General features: G+C 34.0%; 2 protein-coding genes across 2 annotated transcripts; both read left to right on the top strand.

Moving 5' to 3' along the window:
- The first annotated feature begins 6,229 nt into the window (after positions 1-6,229).
- LOC125203841 (auxin-induced protein 22C-like) lies at positions 6,230-8,311 on the top strand. The gene is made up of 3 exons (XM_048102325.2): positions 6,230-6,612; positions 7,241-7,334; positions 8,056-8,311. Exons 1-3 carry the CDS (start codon positions 6,300-6,302, stop codon positions 8,153-8,155), a joined length of 507 nt encoding a protein of 168 aa, XP_047958282.2. The 5' UTR covers positions 6,230-6,299; the 3' UTR covers positions 8,156-8,311.
- Positions 8,312-11,599: 3,288 nt separating this feature from the next.
- On the top strand, positions 11,600-12,952 carry LOC125203840 (auxin-responsive protein IAA17-like). Its single transcript, XM_048102324.2, has 4 exons — positions 11,600-11,845; positions 12,259-12,443; positions 12,543-12,648; positions 12,742-12,952. The coding sequence occupies exons 1-4, from the start codon at positions 11,685-11,687 to the stop codon at positions 12,806-12,808; spliced, it is 519 nt and encodes a 172-aa protein (XP_047958281.1). The 5' UTR covers positions 11,600-11,684; the 3' UTR covers positions 12,809-12,952.
- The last annotated feature ends 2,117 nt before the right edge of the window (positions 12,953-15,069 follow it).

Raw genomic sequence — 15,069 nt, 5'->3', positions numbered from 1 at the left:
CGTAACGATTGAATTCCATCTTAGTACATTACACATTCCGAATATTCGAATACCCCGGGTGCCTCTAAGGATTGAACCCTGGGAACTCAAATTGAATACACGAAGATAATATACACAAAAGTTTACATACAAATATGTTCTATCTTGACACTATATTTTACTAGCCTATGTCCTTATCCTTCATAAACATGTCGAAACCAAGTCCCAGTTTCTTGAAGCGGCTAAACTTCATGCTTATATAGGTAGATCCTTTATTCTTGCACCTACATTTGCAATTTTTCAAAAGAACTATTAAGAATATATACATTCAACCTCCTTAACTTGTAGGTCCGAACACATACCTTGGGACGATTTTCAAATGTGTTCCAATCTTCAAATATTAAGTCTTCCACATTGAATTCTGCATCTAGTATCATACTAAATGGGAATTGGGTATCTTAATATCAAAGATTTGTAGTGGACTTTAATCCCATCCCTATAGTCGATTTGTGCACAAGATCTCTACTTAACCCTTTGGTTAAATGATCGGCTAAGTTATCATGAGTTCTCACAAACTCCACAGATATCACACCATCCATAATAAGTTCACGAATCATGCTATGTCTAACACCTAAGTGTCTTGACTTTCCATTATATATTTGACTATATGCCTTAGCCAAGGTAGCTGCACTATCACATCTGATAGATATAGGTGATATCGGTTTAGGCCACAATGGAATTTCATATATTAGATTTCTTAGCCATTCAGCCTCTTTACCAGCTGCTGCTAATACCACAAACTCCGATTCCATTGTTGAATTCGTTATACAAGTTTGTTTCTTTGATGCCCAACATATAGCACCACCTCCAAGACGGAATACCCAACCACTTGTGGAAGAATGATCTTCTATATTGGTGATCAAACTTGCATCCGGATAACCTTCAAGAACAGAAGGAAATCCAGAATAAGTCAACCTATAATCCATGGTTCCTTTTAAGTACTTAAATACTCGATTCATTGCTTGCCAATGGAATAAACTTGGATTATGAGTATATCGACTCAATTTTCCAACTGCAAAGGCTATATCGGGTCTAGTACTAATCATAGCATACATTAGTGATCCAATAGCCTTTGAATATTCAAGCTGATTCACAGCAACTCCTTTATTAGGCACGAGTTTTGCACTAGGATCAAAAGGAGTCTTAACTGAAGAACAATCTTTGAAGTTAAACTTTTCCAACACCTTCTCAATATAATGTGATTGAGAAATGGAAATTCCTTGTTCTCCATGTGTGATCATAATTCCAAGAATCACATCAGCCTTCCCCATGTCTTTCATCTCGAACTTAGATGACAAAAATTCCTTTGTTTTATCAACTTGATCTTGGTCAGTACCAAAGATCAACATGTCATCTACATATAGGCAAATGATAACTCCTTTACCGGTAGCATCAAATTTACTATATACACACTTGTCTGCTTGGTTTAATACAAAACCATTCGACAACACCACGTCATCAAACTTTTGATGCCATTGCTTGGGGGCTTGCTTTAGTCCATAAAGAGATTTTACCAACTAACAAACCTTATGTCCATTACCAGGCATGACAAAGCCTTCTGGTTGTTTGATATAAATCTCTTCATTTAATTCATCATTCAAGAATGCAGTCTTAACATCCATTTGGTGAATTACAAGATTATGTATAGCAGCTAGTGCTAACAATAATCTAATTGTGGAAATCCTAGCAACAGGAGCATAGGCATCAAAGTAGTCAATGTCTTCCTTTTGTCTAAAGCCTTGGATAATCAATCTGGCTTTATATTTGTCTATGCTTCCATCCACCTTCATCTTTGTTTTGAAGATCCATTTACTATTCAAGGCTATACAGTCAGGTGGTAAATCAGTCAGTTTCCAAGTACCATTTTGGATTATTGGATCCATCTCCTCTTGGATTGCCTCTTTCCAAAAAGCAGAATCCCTTGAAGCCATAGCTTCTTTGTAGGTCCTTGGATCATCACCAATAGTAAAGCAATATTGATATTGAAAATTAATTTCATTTCTTGATCCTTCAAGTAAGTACAATTGGAAATCATTTCCAAAAGACTTAGCTTTTCTTGCTCTACCACTTCTCCTAACATCAGGAGGTGTATCCATCACTTTTTCAGTTACATCAGAGTTACTAGACCCTGCAATCATGCCTCCAGGTTTAGGTATAGACATGAATCTATCCTCATTGCCAAAATCAGCATCCCTTGACTCAATAATAGAGTGCACAGATACATAGTCATTGGGTTCTATGACATATAACCTATAACAAACAGAATATTCTGAATATCCAAGAAAGACACAATCTATACCTCTTTGACCTATGGTTTCCATTTTAGGGTCAGTTAGTCTTACCACCCCAAACTCTGAGATAACTCAATTTTGGTGGTTTCTTATGCCAAAGTTCATAAGGGGTTATCTTGTTCCCTTTATTAGGAACTCTATTCAACAAATAACAGGCTGTTAACATAGCCTCATCCCAAAATCCTTCGCGTAGGCCAGAATAACACAACATTGAATTAATCATTTCTTTCAACGTTCTATTCTTTCTTTCAGCTACACCATTTTGTTGTGGTGTATATGGAGCAGTCGTTTGATGTACTATACCAGTAGATTCAAAATACGCTGGATCATAATACTCACCTCCCCTATCAGTGCGAAAAGTTTTAATCTTCACACCATGATAAAGCTCTACACTTTCCTTAAAGATTTTAAATTTATCAAGAGCTTCATCTTTTGAATGGCATAGATAGACATGACAAAATCTAGTAGCATCATCAATAAAAGTAACTACATACTTTTTATTACCAAGTGATGGAGTCGAATGAAAATCACACAAATCACTATGTATAAGTTCTAAAACCTTAGTAACTTTATTGACATTCTTATTGAAAGGTTGTCTAGTTATTTTAGTTAACATGCAAGTTTTACACTTTTCATTGTTCAACTCAAATGTTGGTATTAAACTCATTTTCGACATATCTTTCAATCTCTTATAATGTACATGTCCAAGTCTAGCATGCCACAATTCTGATTTACTAACATGATTACTAATGCTTGTAGAAGTCATGCAAACAGAATTATTAACAAAAGAGACATCTAGATTCAACCTAAACATGCCACATAGATAACCGAAACCAATAAAATTACCATGCCTTGACAGAATGTATTTGTCACTTTCTAACACTTGTTTATAACCACAATTATTCAATACAATGCCAGAAACTAGATTCTTACGAATACCAGGTACATATACAACGTTTTCTAATACTAAGGAATTTCCAGAAGTAAATACTAGGCTAACAGTTCCTATTCCCTTGATTGGTTCAATTGCAACGTTGCCCATCTTCAACGAAGATCCATCTTCAATTGGTTTAAAATCCTTGAACCATTGACGATCCTTGCATACATGACATGTTGCACCCGAATCAATCCACCATGACAGATCATCCTCCTGCACATAAAATGCTTCAGAGATTATTGATGCATAATAATTCTCAACATAATGATTATTAGGTACAGAAAACGAACCTGATTGCTTTTCAGGATTATTAGATCCACTTGAACCAGCCTCGTTTTTCCCTTTTCCTCCACCCTTTCCAGACTTACAATCCTTCTTGAAGTGCCCGGATTTGCCACACTTCCAGCAAGTCAGTTTAGGCTTCTTATTTCCATCCTTACTATTATACCCTTGAAACTTCCGTTTCCCTTGAAACTTACGTTTCTCTTTACCAGCCTTTGAGGATTCACCCTCTTCCACCATGTTCACAGAAGAACCAACCATGTTTTTAGTATTACTAACAGAACTCTTTTCCATATCACATATGGACCGTTCAATTTGGAAATCACTTCCAAGTTCGACCAAGTTCAATTCCTCCTTCTTGTGTTTCAGATTATTTTTAAAATCCTTCCAAGAAGGTGGCAGTTTATCAATAATACTAGAGACAGAAATGGATTCATCCATTTTCATATCATATTGGGAAAACTGTCCCAATATCCTCAACAATTCGTTGTATTGTTCCATGACAGGCCTCGAATCAACCATTTTATAGTTAATAAAGTTACCAACAAGAAATTTCTTGCTAGATGCATCTTCTGCCATATATTTGGCTTCGAGGGAATCCCACAATTCCTTAGCAGACTCAACATTTTGATACACATCAAATAGGGAATCAGACATACCGTTTAAAATGTGACCCCGACATATGTAGTCATCGTTCTCCCACTTCATCCGCCTCCTCGTCTGTTCCAGAGTTTCAATTTCAACAGCCTCAGGCATGGGAGTACTCATAACGTACACCACCTTGAGATTTGTCAGCATGAAATGCATCTTCTTTTGCCAGCGTCTGAAATCTTGGCCAGCAAATTTATCCAACTTTGTGAAACCTTTCGTTCCTTCCTTCACTGTTTCCTTGTTCGACATTTTATTTGATTTGATCTTTGTTAGGGAGATTCAATATACAGAACATAAAAACGGATAATCTATCTGAAAGTCGTGATAAATCACTTTCAGATCAAATCAATTTCGGTGGTTCAACCAAACTATTTGATCGGATAAAATTGAGAGAATACAGAAATATCATATGTATATTAGAGAGTAAATCGAACCAAAGAACTGATCAGTTCTTAATAAAGATGAAGAGTTGCAGCTGTTAATTTCGAAAAGTTGCATCTGTTAAATTCTTAACCGAATTTAATTGATTTTCAAAGTTTTCGAAATTGTAAATTAGTCCTTTGATTTTAAGAAATTACATTTTCGGATGAATTTTTTATAAAGCAATTTCGTTGGAAATAAAAAATTTCCAATCAGCTCGACCCCAACCAGGGGCTGCCGCCCCTTGGAGCCCGCTACCCGGGGGCGCTGCCCCCGGACCCCCATTCATCTGTTAAGGGGCTTCGCCCCTAACATCATAATGAATTCAAATAAGCGTGCACTCCGCACTTCCAAACTTAAATGATGTATCATTATAATAATACTAATCAATTAAGTTAATCCAATTAGACTAAATATATCCAACATATACACTAGCGGATTCAGGTGGGAATGGAGTTCGATTGATCCCACCAATGACCCTTATGGGTCAAAAAATTTCATTAAACTCAATTTTAAAGTTGTCGTCGACTCCACGTGCCCTAACCCTTTGAGAAAGTTGGAGTTCACTTCTGTTGTTCGTTTGCTAAGTATTGGACGTCCCTGCCGCTCCGCCTGATCAGCTACCCGACGTCAGCAACGACCTTCTTCATTGTGTTCTAAATTTGAAATGTAATTATAAATTAAAAAATTAATCAATATATTATACATATAGATAGATGCAAGAGTCAAAATTTATCAAGAATTGTCACATTAGTCCTATATTTGATAATGACATACTCCCACACATGACATACTCCCTCCATCCCCAATAAAGTCCAATTTGATAATGAAATTTGTCCTTGATGAACATGTGTCCGACTTCAGAAATTTACAGTAGAATAATGCATACATTCCAATTTATAAATTAACATATGATGTAAAAATAGATATAAATTTGAAAATCCAATATTTTATCACTCCTTTGATTCAAACATATCCATTAGTTAATCCAACAAGGTAAGCTTCATGGTCTAAGTTCTCTTAACTTATTCCTTAAAAGGGGGGAGGTGCTTAAGCTTCTACCAATCTCAATATTTCTATGTTTAAATTGTTAAAATTGTTGAAAATTAATTTTACTCCTACATATTAAGAAAATAGCCACAATGGAATCTCTTAATATATTCACAATCTTTCTAGGCTCAAGCACAACCGAATAATATTAGTATCAGAAATCAACACAGAACCCAAAAAAAAGGCAATTAACTAACTCAACAACTGAAAAAAAAAAAGATATGCTAATGCATGCATGCTATAACACACAGAACAAAATCAAATAAAATTATACACCAACTATAATAAAAAATAGAATATCTCAACCCACCCCATTACTCAAGCACCTCACATGCAATGTCCCCATCCCTCCCATCCAACGCCTCAGATCAAACCCTAGACCCCATCCCCGCCCCACAGCCGTCCGATCTTCCCATACACAACTTTAATCTTGCCGGCTCATTCAAGTGCTACATCAAACAAACACTCCCCCACCTTTGTTTCTCATGTGACCGACCAATTAGCCTCAATTGACCTGGCATTTTCATGTATATAATCATAATAAACCTATCTCTTCTTCTTCACTTCAAACTTCAAACAAACTCAATTTTTTTCTTAATTATATTCCAACTAATTTTATTTGAAAAGAGATGGCGAAAATTTGCTCGGGGCTTGAGACTGAGCTGAGGCTGGGGCTCCCCGGTGGGGGCGGGGGGAAGGAGAAGAAGAGGGTGTTTTCTGATATTTGCGAGGAGGAGGGGAAGGAGGAGGTGAGGAAGAATCAGGTGGTGGGGTGGCCGCCGGTGTGCTCGTACCGACGGAAAAATGGTTGTGGGATGAAAATGTATGTGAAAGTTAGTGTGGATGGAGCTCCCTTTTTGAGGAAGATTGATTTGAGTAATTATAAAGATTATTCTCATCTTGTTAGGGCTCTTGAAGAGCTCTTTGGATGCTTTGGGATTGGTTAGTTTCTATGTTTTCCTTCTTTAGTTAATGTCTTTTTTGTTATTAGTATTAATTTTGTTGGATTAGTTAGCTTTGAGATGGAGTTTTGGGTCTTGAAATATTGCCATGCAAAATTGCATTTTAAATAATTAGGTATTTATAATGTGATATGCATATGTTAATTTCATGAGATCCATAACTTAATAGACTAGGTTTAAGTGCATTGGCCTAATTGAAACTGCCTAAACATTAGTTAGAATATAAGATCTATGTTAAAAAGGATTCGAATTCAGTTTGATTTTTATGTTAGGTCTAGTTAAACATGCCATGTTTTATTTATGAGGCTAATCAATGTAATGATATGGTATGTCCTATCAATAATTATGTTCTTAATAAAATAGATATAATTATGTATGAAATGAAATTTTGAGTGGATAATTGTACTAATACTTTAAGCCTAATTGAAAAAATATTAAATTGTATGGGAATATATATTGTCGGCGAAAGGACAGGCAAAATGTACGCAAAATGTGATGATTAGGGAATAAAATTATGGGAGGCATGATAAAGAAACTTGTTTTTATACTATTAGTAATTGATAATCATAAATCAAAGTGTTTATGGTTTTGGTTTGAAATGTAAACAGGAGAAGCATTGAAAGATGCAGAAAATTGTGAGTACGTTCCAATCTATGAAGACAAAGATGGAGATTGGATGCTTCTTGGAGATGTCCCTTGGGAGTAAGTCTCTCTCTCTCTTAATTTATATTTTTATATTTTAATAGTCGAAACAAAAATAAACATTTACGAGCATTTCACACACAAGATGATGTAATTTCATTTCAAACTATAGTATATTTTCAGTCCATATACAAGGGAATAAGGTAAAAAATATGTAGTACAAAGGTTAAATTAAATAACTATATGAGGTAATTTATTATGTTGACTTTCTTGATTTTGAGCCGGTCCTACAATGTGAACTTGAAAGTCTTGTTAGAATAGTTAAATTTAATCCATAGTAGGTAAAGAATAGAAAAGAAGCACCAAGTATAGCATAAAAAGTTGTGTAATTAAGGCCATCTCACCTTAAAGTAAGTCAATGATTTAAATTCAAATTAACTCAACAACAAATTTTATGTCACCATATTGGAAATTAATTAACTGAATCAAGTTAAGAAAAATTTGTATTAACTAAAAATCATTATGGATTATAGATCATTGTTATATGATCCACTATACAAAATATTACCACAATAGAAGCATTAGTATATTTGTAAAAACTCCAAGTCAATCCAGACATCATCATATATGTAGAAATGTTATGCAGTCCCACATTTCCCACCAAACACAATAATCACCTAGTGTGTAAATAATTATAGTATTTCTTCTTTATTTGCTCTAAAATATGCATTACTGAAAAACTTAATATATTAAATTAAACAAATGTGTATTATTTTTGTAGGATGGTTGCAGAGTCATGCAAGAGGCTGAGGGTGATGAAGAGATCAGATTCTAAGAAAATCGCAAAAGATCTTCTCAAGGGACTTGCCACAGAAGATTAGGGATAATTAATTAGGAAATGAAGGGTATATCTGTCATTTTACCACCCTTGGTGATAATCTTTATCTGTATTATTATTTTCTAGAATTTATTGAACAATAGTTGAGAAATAACTATTTACAGACTTCGGATACTTATATGAGTCAAGTTTACTTTTATTTTTGTGATAGTTTGTTTTGTTCTATGTATGTTGGTTAATTCGAGGTATTTGTTGTGATTCAAATTTATGCAATTTCTATTTGTTTGGATTTTAATTATTTTCTTTACTAAATTCTCACTCTCTCATTCATCCTTTTTTATGTGAAATCTGAATTAGATATACAATTACTGTGCATTAATTCTATAGTGGTAGAATACTATGCCAAAAGTCTCGAATTCAAATACATTTTGACACATCCTAAAAAAAATTCTATGTATTTATTAGTACTACTACTCTAGCTGGGCCTTGATTATCTGGACTGGTTATATATAGAAATAAGTAAAAGGGTTAATTGGAAATAGACAATGCATCCTAAAATAAGATATATCCAGCTACTATTATATCTTCCAGCTAGGTGAATTAAATGAGATCTATTTTAAAATAGCAGTTTTTCTTATCTTTTTTTTACAAAATATATTAGTACTCGGTCTCCTACTACACATCTGAATAGGGATCATATATAGTTGTTGCATGTGTGTCAATAACCTAATTTAGTTTAAATAATTAATCAAGAATGCGTACATAATTAAAAATCTTATTTACCTAAACAATACGAGATGAAGATTAATTATGAGCACAATATTTTATTATCAATAAATTTACAATCCATTGAAACAGGCCAGCAGCCCACTTTATTTGAGCTAGCTGTATTGAAACTGGTATTTCTGGTGCATGAACATTGAACTCCCACACGCATACACATAAACAATGGTAAATCATGGTATTAAAATTGTCTTATATTATAAGAAATATTTAATTAACTCCAATATATTAAACAAAATTTAAATTTATATAGTGCCATTTGACGAACTATAAGTTTGATACAAAATCAACAATTTGGTTTAGTTTTTTTTTTTTAATAAAATGGGTATAGTTTAAGATCTAATTACCCTATGTAAACAAATGATTCTGATTAGTGATTACAACAATCACACATAGTTCTATTGCATTATTGTATTATTGTTGGGGTTTTTTGTCGAAGTGTAGGTTTCTATGTTCACGTGTGTTTGTGGATATATGTATACACATTTGTAATTATGTGACAATCAAGACACATAATTAGGGGAAAAGGAATATAAAAAAGTACTATAAAAATTTCTACTTTGGCTGTATTAATTTGAATTTGGTAAAGGGAATCTGTATATACATTGAACTGTCTCAGTTCATAATACTGCCAGCATCCAGTTTTGATTGGCAGCAAATCCATTGATCTTTGTTCTACAACACAACTAATCAGTAATTAATTAGTATAAGCACTGTAATTAATTAGAAAAGAATTTTGACAGCGCATTTTATATGCATTACTCATTTTCTTTGGCGTATAACTTGAAGGGCCATGCAAATTTGATTTGATGAAAGAAATTATTATGCAATTACCGATTTTACGTGGTATTTAGGATTGACTGACTCTATCGTCGGTTGATGAGAACCGAAAAGTTTCAATAAATTTAGCATTTGAAGCTTACACTTATCCCAGAGTGTGGCAAATTGGGGTCCATTTTCATCTATTGTATGTTATTCAATACTAACAATGAACGATGCACTGCCTCTGACTTTTGATGCTGACAATGACTTTGTTCACTTTGTCCACCTCCACAAATTCTATTTTTTTCTTTCTTATTCTTCTAATATAGTAGTAATAATGAATTGAAGATGCATGTGAATGGGCATTACTAATTCTAATTCGTTGCGCTTGTATCTTAGAGTTGGTTAAACTAGTCAAATTTCATGACTTATATTATAGTTTTGTCTTCTTATCTTATTTCGAAAACAGTCAAAGACTCAGATACATGCACATAGAGGGCACACGTGTCGATTTCACGAAATCACATGATAATATGTCTAATTATTTATGTTTTTTTTTTGCGAACAAACAAAGCCTAATTAGGTACACTGAATCTTTACTTCGTGCATAGTTTTAGAACTATAAATTAACCCAAGACTCGAGAGTGATTCTAACTATTCAATGATATCATAATAACAATTTAAATCAAAATGGATTAGTTTATTAAAAGTGGCATTATAAAAATATGTACAATAATCGAATATGTGTTTAAATGCATCAATATCAATTTAAATAAACATTTAAACCACATATTGTACAATAATTATATAAATAGGAATATATGATCTCTAAAATTAGATATAATTTCATCAAAAAATTTCACAATAGATTAGTTGAGAAAAAAAATCCAAATTTTATAAAACTTAATTCGACCAAGCTTCATGGCTTTTTTCTCGGCAATTTGCCCTTCTTAAAATGCCCAAATTATTCGAATTCTCTTTTCGACAAAATAATTTTAGCTAAAATGTACTTTTTGAAGACCAAAATAATTTTTACTTTCACGGTAGATCTCTTTCCCTATGAATGAATGAAGGTGTTGCCTTGGGGCGGAAGCAGACTTGCTCGTGGTCAACGACTCGACTACAAATGACGATACTCACGATCGGCGATTGGTCTACCACTGAACTTATGCATCAGTGCATTTAAGGAGATGTTCGATTCAGAAAATCAGAGCTCATGATTAAAAAATTGTTCTATGAAATTGAAGGTCACACAATATGATCTCAGAAGAAGTCATAATCACATTCTTCCAATAAAAATAATCTTCGCTTCAAATTAAGAGGTACTTGAATCACTTAGTAAGTAATAATTAAAACTATTTTCTAGTTTTATTCATGACTTTATTGGGGTCATCAAATTTTCATGAAGCCTAATATCATTTCTGCTGCTACGACAATTATCAAATAATACTCCCTCCGTCCCAAGAAAGTTGATACAAAATTTTTGAGTACGGAGACTAAGAATTTATATTAAATAAATAGGAGAGATGAAAAAAGTAGGAAAGATAAGAGAGAGTAAAGTAAATGACGAAGGGAGTAGTATAATTTGGAGAATTGTATCGTCATTTGCAACATACAATGATTAGAATTTCAAAGAATTTGTTACTTAATTACGTGAGAAATCATTTCTTCACATAGATGGACACTACATGATTACACAACTCACAAAGAAAGGAGAGCACGAGGCAGAGAAACACAAATGGACCCATCAAATTCCCCGCAAATTTCTTATCACGTTTAACTTCGGAGTTCTCCTCAACGCTTCCTGAACCAACAACCAACCAAAAACAATTTCTTGGGACACGCGTCTACACACTACTGGCCCTACTGAAACGACACCGTCTCCCTTTCCCCCACATTTAAAATATAACGCGTTTCATTTATATACTATTCCCCTATATATGTACATGTAATGTAACATAAAGAGTCCCACACAGCTGAATCAAATTTCTCACCTCCAACATCAGAAATCCCAACAACGAAATATTATGTCGACGGCTAAAGAAAGCGATCGGCCGGAATTCGACCTCAAGACGGAGCTCAGCCTCGCCCTCCCCGGTGGCGCGAAGCGTGGCTTCGCGGAGACGGTGGATTTGAGCCTGGAAAACAGCTCTGAAGATGAATTAAGTGTCGTTACGCAATCTGATTCGTATGTTGATTCCTTCAATTTTTGCGTCCATTTTAATTTATTAAATATTCATGCAATGAAATGTGCCTTTTTTTAGAAGGGGGTGTATGCATAGATTCTAACTTTCTAAGAATAATATTTATATTTATTAAATTATGCAATCGTAGACCACAAGCTAAATTCTGTTGAGTTCTTAGTTATTACTCCTAGTTGGTAAGTCCTCATAATTAGGATTTTTTTTTATGGATTTCTAGTTTCACATTGATTTTAGTTTTTAAATTTCTAATTAACTCTAGTTTTTATTCTGAGTTAATTAGATTCAATAATTATATTAATTTTAAAAAATGTATGTTCATTTGCATGTAGTGTATTTTTTTTTTATTATCAATACCTTTTAGTTTATTACATGTTGTTATATTTGAAAAAAATTATAGGAATCAGGTTGTGGGGTGGCCACCAGTGAGATCATACAAAAAGAAGGTGACGAAAAAAGGCAGCAAATTTGTGAAGGTGGCAATGGATGGGGCTCCATACCTTAGAAAAGTTGATCTTCAACTTCACAATAGCTATCAAGAATTATTGGGTGTATTTGAGGACATGTTTACATTCTTGACTATATGTAAGCATTTAACTAATCATGTTTCATTTCATTAAAAAATGCCTTCTTTTAACATAAATCATTTAAGGATTATATTCATGTTCATCTATTGGTATTCAGTTGTGAATGAGAGAAAGATGGTGGATTCTTCAAATGGCTTAGAATATGTGCCAACTTATGAAGACAAAGATGGAGATTGGATGTTAGTTGGAGATGTTCCTTGGAAGTAAATTCCCTATGTTGCCCTCAATAACATTTTTTTATTTGTGATTTATTTTCTTGTTATTTAAGTATCTAAATGTGTGTTTCATTTCAACAGAATGTTTGTTGAATCATGCAAGAGGTTGAGGTTGATGAAAAGCTCTGAGGCCATTGGATTAGTATGATAAGTGGCTTGATGCGAGGATGAATTATTTGCTTCAGTAACCATATTTCAATTTCTTTGAACTATTTACATTTTTTTTTGTTATTTTTGTTAAAGCAGTTCCAAAGCATCATTAAGTGCTTGATATAGAAGTGATTCTTGGCAATATTTTGTTGAAATTTGGTTTTGTAACGAGATATAGTTTAGTTTTGGATTAATAATGAATTAGCATAAATGGTTCGGAATAATGAGATTAATCATTTTTAGTGGCAATAATGTTGTAGTGACACATTGTTGTTGGTGCTATGGAGTATGTGTAGATCTTAACAATTAGCTAGTAGATGTATTAGGCTTATTATAACTCTTTAGCTAGTAGTAGTATGCTTTTATACCTCAATTTCATAATTGTGGAATTAATAAGAAGTCAATAAAAAATTATGAATTAAAATAACTATACCTTTAATTTTCTTCTCTTTCATGAGTGCTAAAACGAAACCAAACAACCAGGTGTGCCGGCCAATCGATTGGAATAATGAAAGAAAGCGAAATGATAAAATTTGAGTCCCACCCCACAAAAAGAACATTCGTCAAAAATTAAAATTTGAAAATTAAATTAAAAACTTCAACAATATATTATAGAATAAGAATATAATCAAATTGAAACTCTAAAACTATGGACCGTTAAAAAATGATAACTGATACGCCCGGATTTTGCACTGTTTTAAGGCCATTATTTGGTCCGTTTTTGTTATCAAAATCACTCTACATGTCCATTATTTGCATATTCTATACATTTTGGTATTTTGACGTGTTTTGTGAGAAATGTGCATATTTGAGCCGAAAAGGGGAGTAAAAACGCATAGTCTGGAAATCTGGAGTCAGACGGCGACCGCCGCGAAGTTGTACGGCGACCGCCGGCGCCCGGCGGTCAAAGCTATGTGGCGGCCCGCCTCGGAAATTTACGCTAGGAGAAGAGTCTCGCCCGGCGACCGCCGGAGGACATGTGGCGTTCCGCCACCGAAGGGTCAGAGTCTCTGGACTCCAACGCGGCGACCGCCGGCCAAGGTGCGGCGGCCCGCCGGAGAAAGGCGGCGAATCCGACCAGCCCTAGATTTGCTCCAAGATTTACCAAATTTTGAAGATCTTTTCCTTCTATGATGAGGAATAATCTTCCCCTATAAATAGGACCTCAAGCTTCATCAAGAAGAGAGTTTTTTTTCCGACACACAACAAGAACACATTCATAGAGATCAAAAGCTAGATTACTTCAATTGTGCAAGGAGTTGAAGAAGGATCTCAAGAATATCAAGAACGACAAGGATTCAACCTACGGGTTTTATTTGCTTTAGTTTTATGTTCAAATTGCTTTCCCTTCAATCTATGTTTTTAGTTTATTCAGTCATGTGTAACTAAACTCATAGGATTCTAGGGATGTGTTAGTAGCAACTTTGGTTATACAATTCCGTTTTCTATTTAATATCCATTTTGTTTTTACTTTGTTTCTTCCCTAAGTTAATCATGATGCTTCATAATTGAGTGACAAAATTCTGTATGATTCAATACAACTTGCTTCATAACTGTGACAGAGTTCTAGCGAGTTAGATCCACTTAGTAGACACTACAGTTAGCTTCCTTTAAAACGGCACTGTTAATTGAGAGTGAGGACTTTTCAAGGGTCTTAGGAGCTTTTTGGAGTTACGTGTTAGGATTGACAACCCTAATGTTAGTAATCAACGTTTGTATCGCATGAGCATAAGCTAGGTGACTCGTCCTTTCAAAGTATTAACTGTGCTAGGGTATTGTAGTTTGGAATTTGTATAACCATAAAGCGAAAGCACATCCCAGGAATTCTCCTTATCTCTATACTTTTTTCTCCGTGATTTGCTTGTTTTTAGTTGTTTACTGTTTTTAATATTTACTGTTTTCAAAAAGTTTCCAATAATTCTTGCTTCTCCAGATAGTAATTGAGTTCTAGTAGAAGATAGACACTTTGTGTACATCTTCCCCGTATTCGATACCCGGTACTAACCTTTTGCTATACTATACCTACTCTGTATACTTGCAGGTATTTATAGTGCAAATAAAAAGTGCATCAATAACAGATGACAAAACGGTCGATGTTGTTGATACTGTGTTGATATTTTCTATTGCTATTATTTTGTCATCTGTTGTTATCTTTTAGCGATCCAGATCATAATTTAGAGTTTGTTCCCTATATGAGTTTGCATTTTATCACTACCCAGATAAAATATCTCTAAACGAATAGAGGAATTACCCCCATTT

Source organism: Salvia hispanica, chromosome 6 (genome assembly GCF_029641045.1).
Source record: "Salvia hispanica isolate PSC_SH4W2 chromosome 6, Shi_PSC_v1, whole genome shotgun sequence".
Lineage (NCBI taxonomy): Eukaryota > Viridiplantae > Streptophyta > Magnoliopsida > Lamiales > Lamiaceae > Salvia > Salvia hispanica.
The sequence above is the reverse complement of the archived record's forward strand: the minus strand, read 5'-3'. Positions and strand labels throughout refer to the sequence as shown.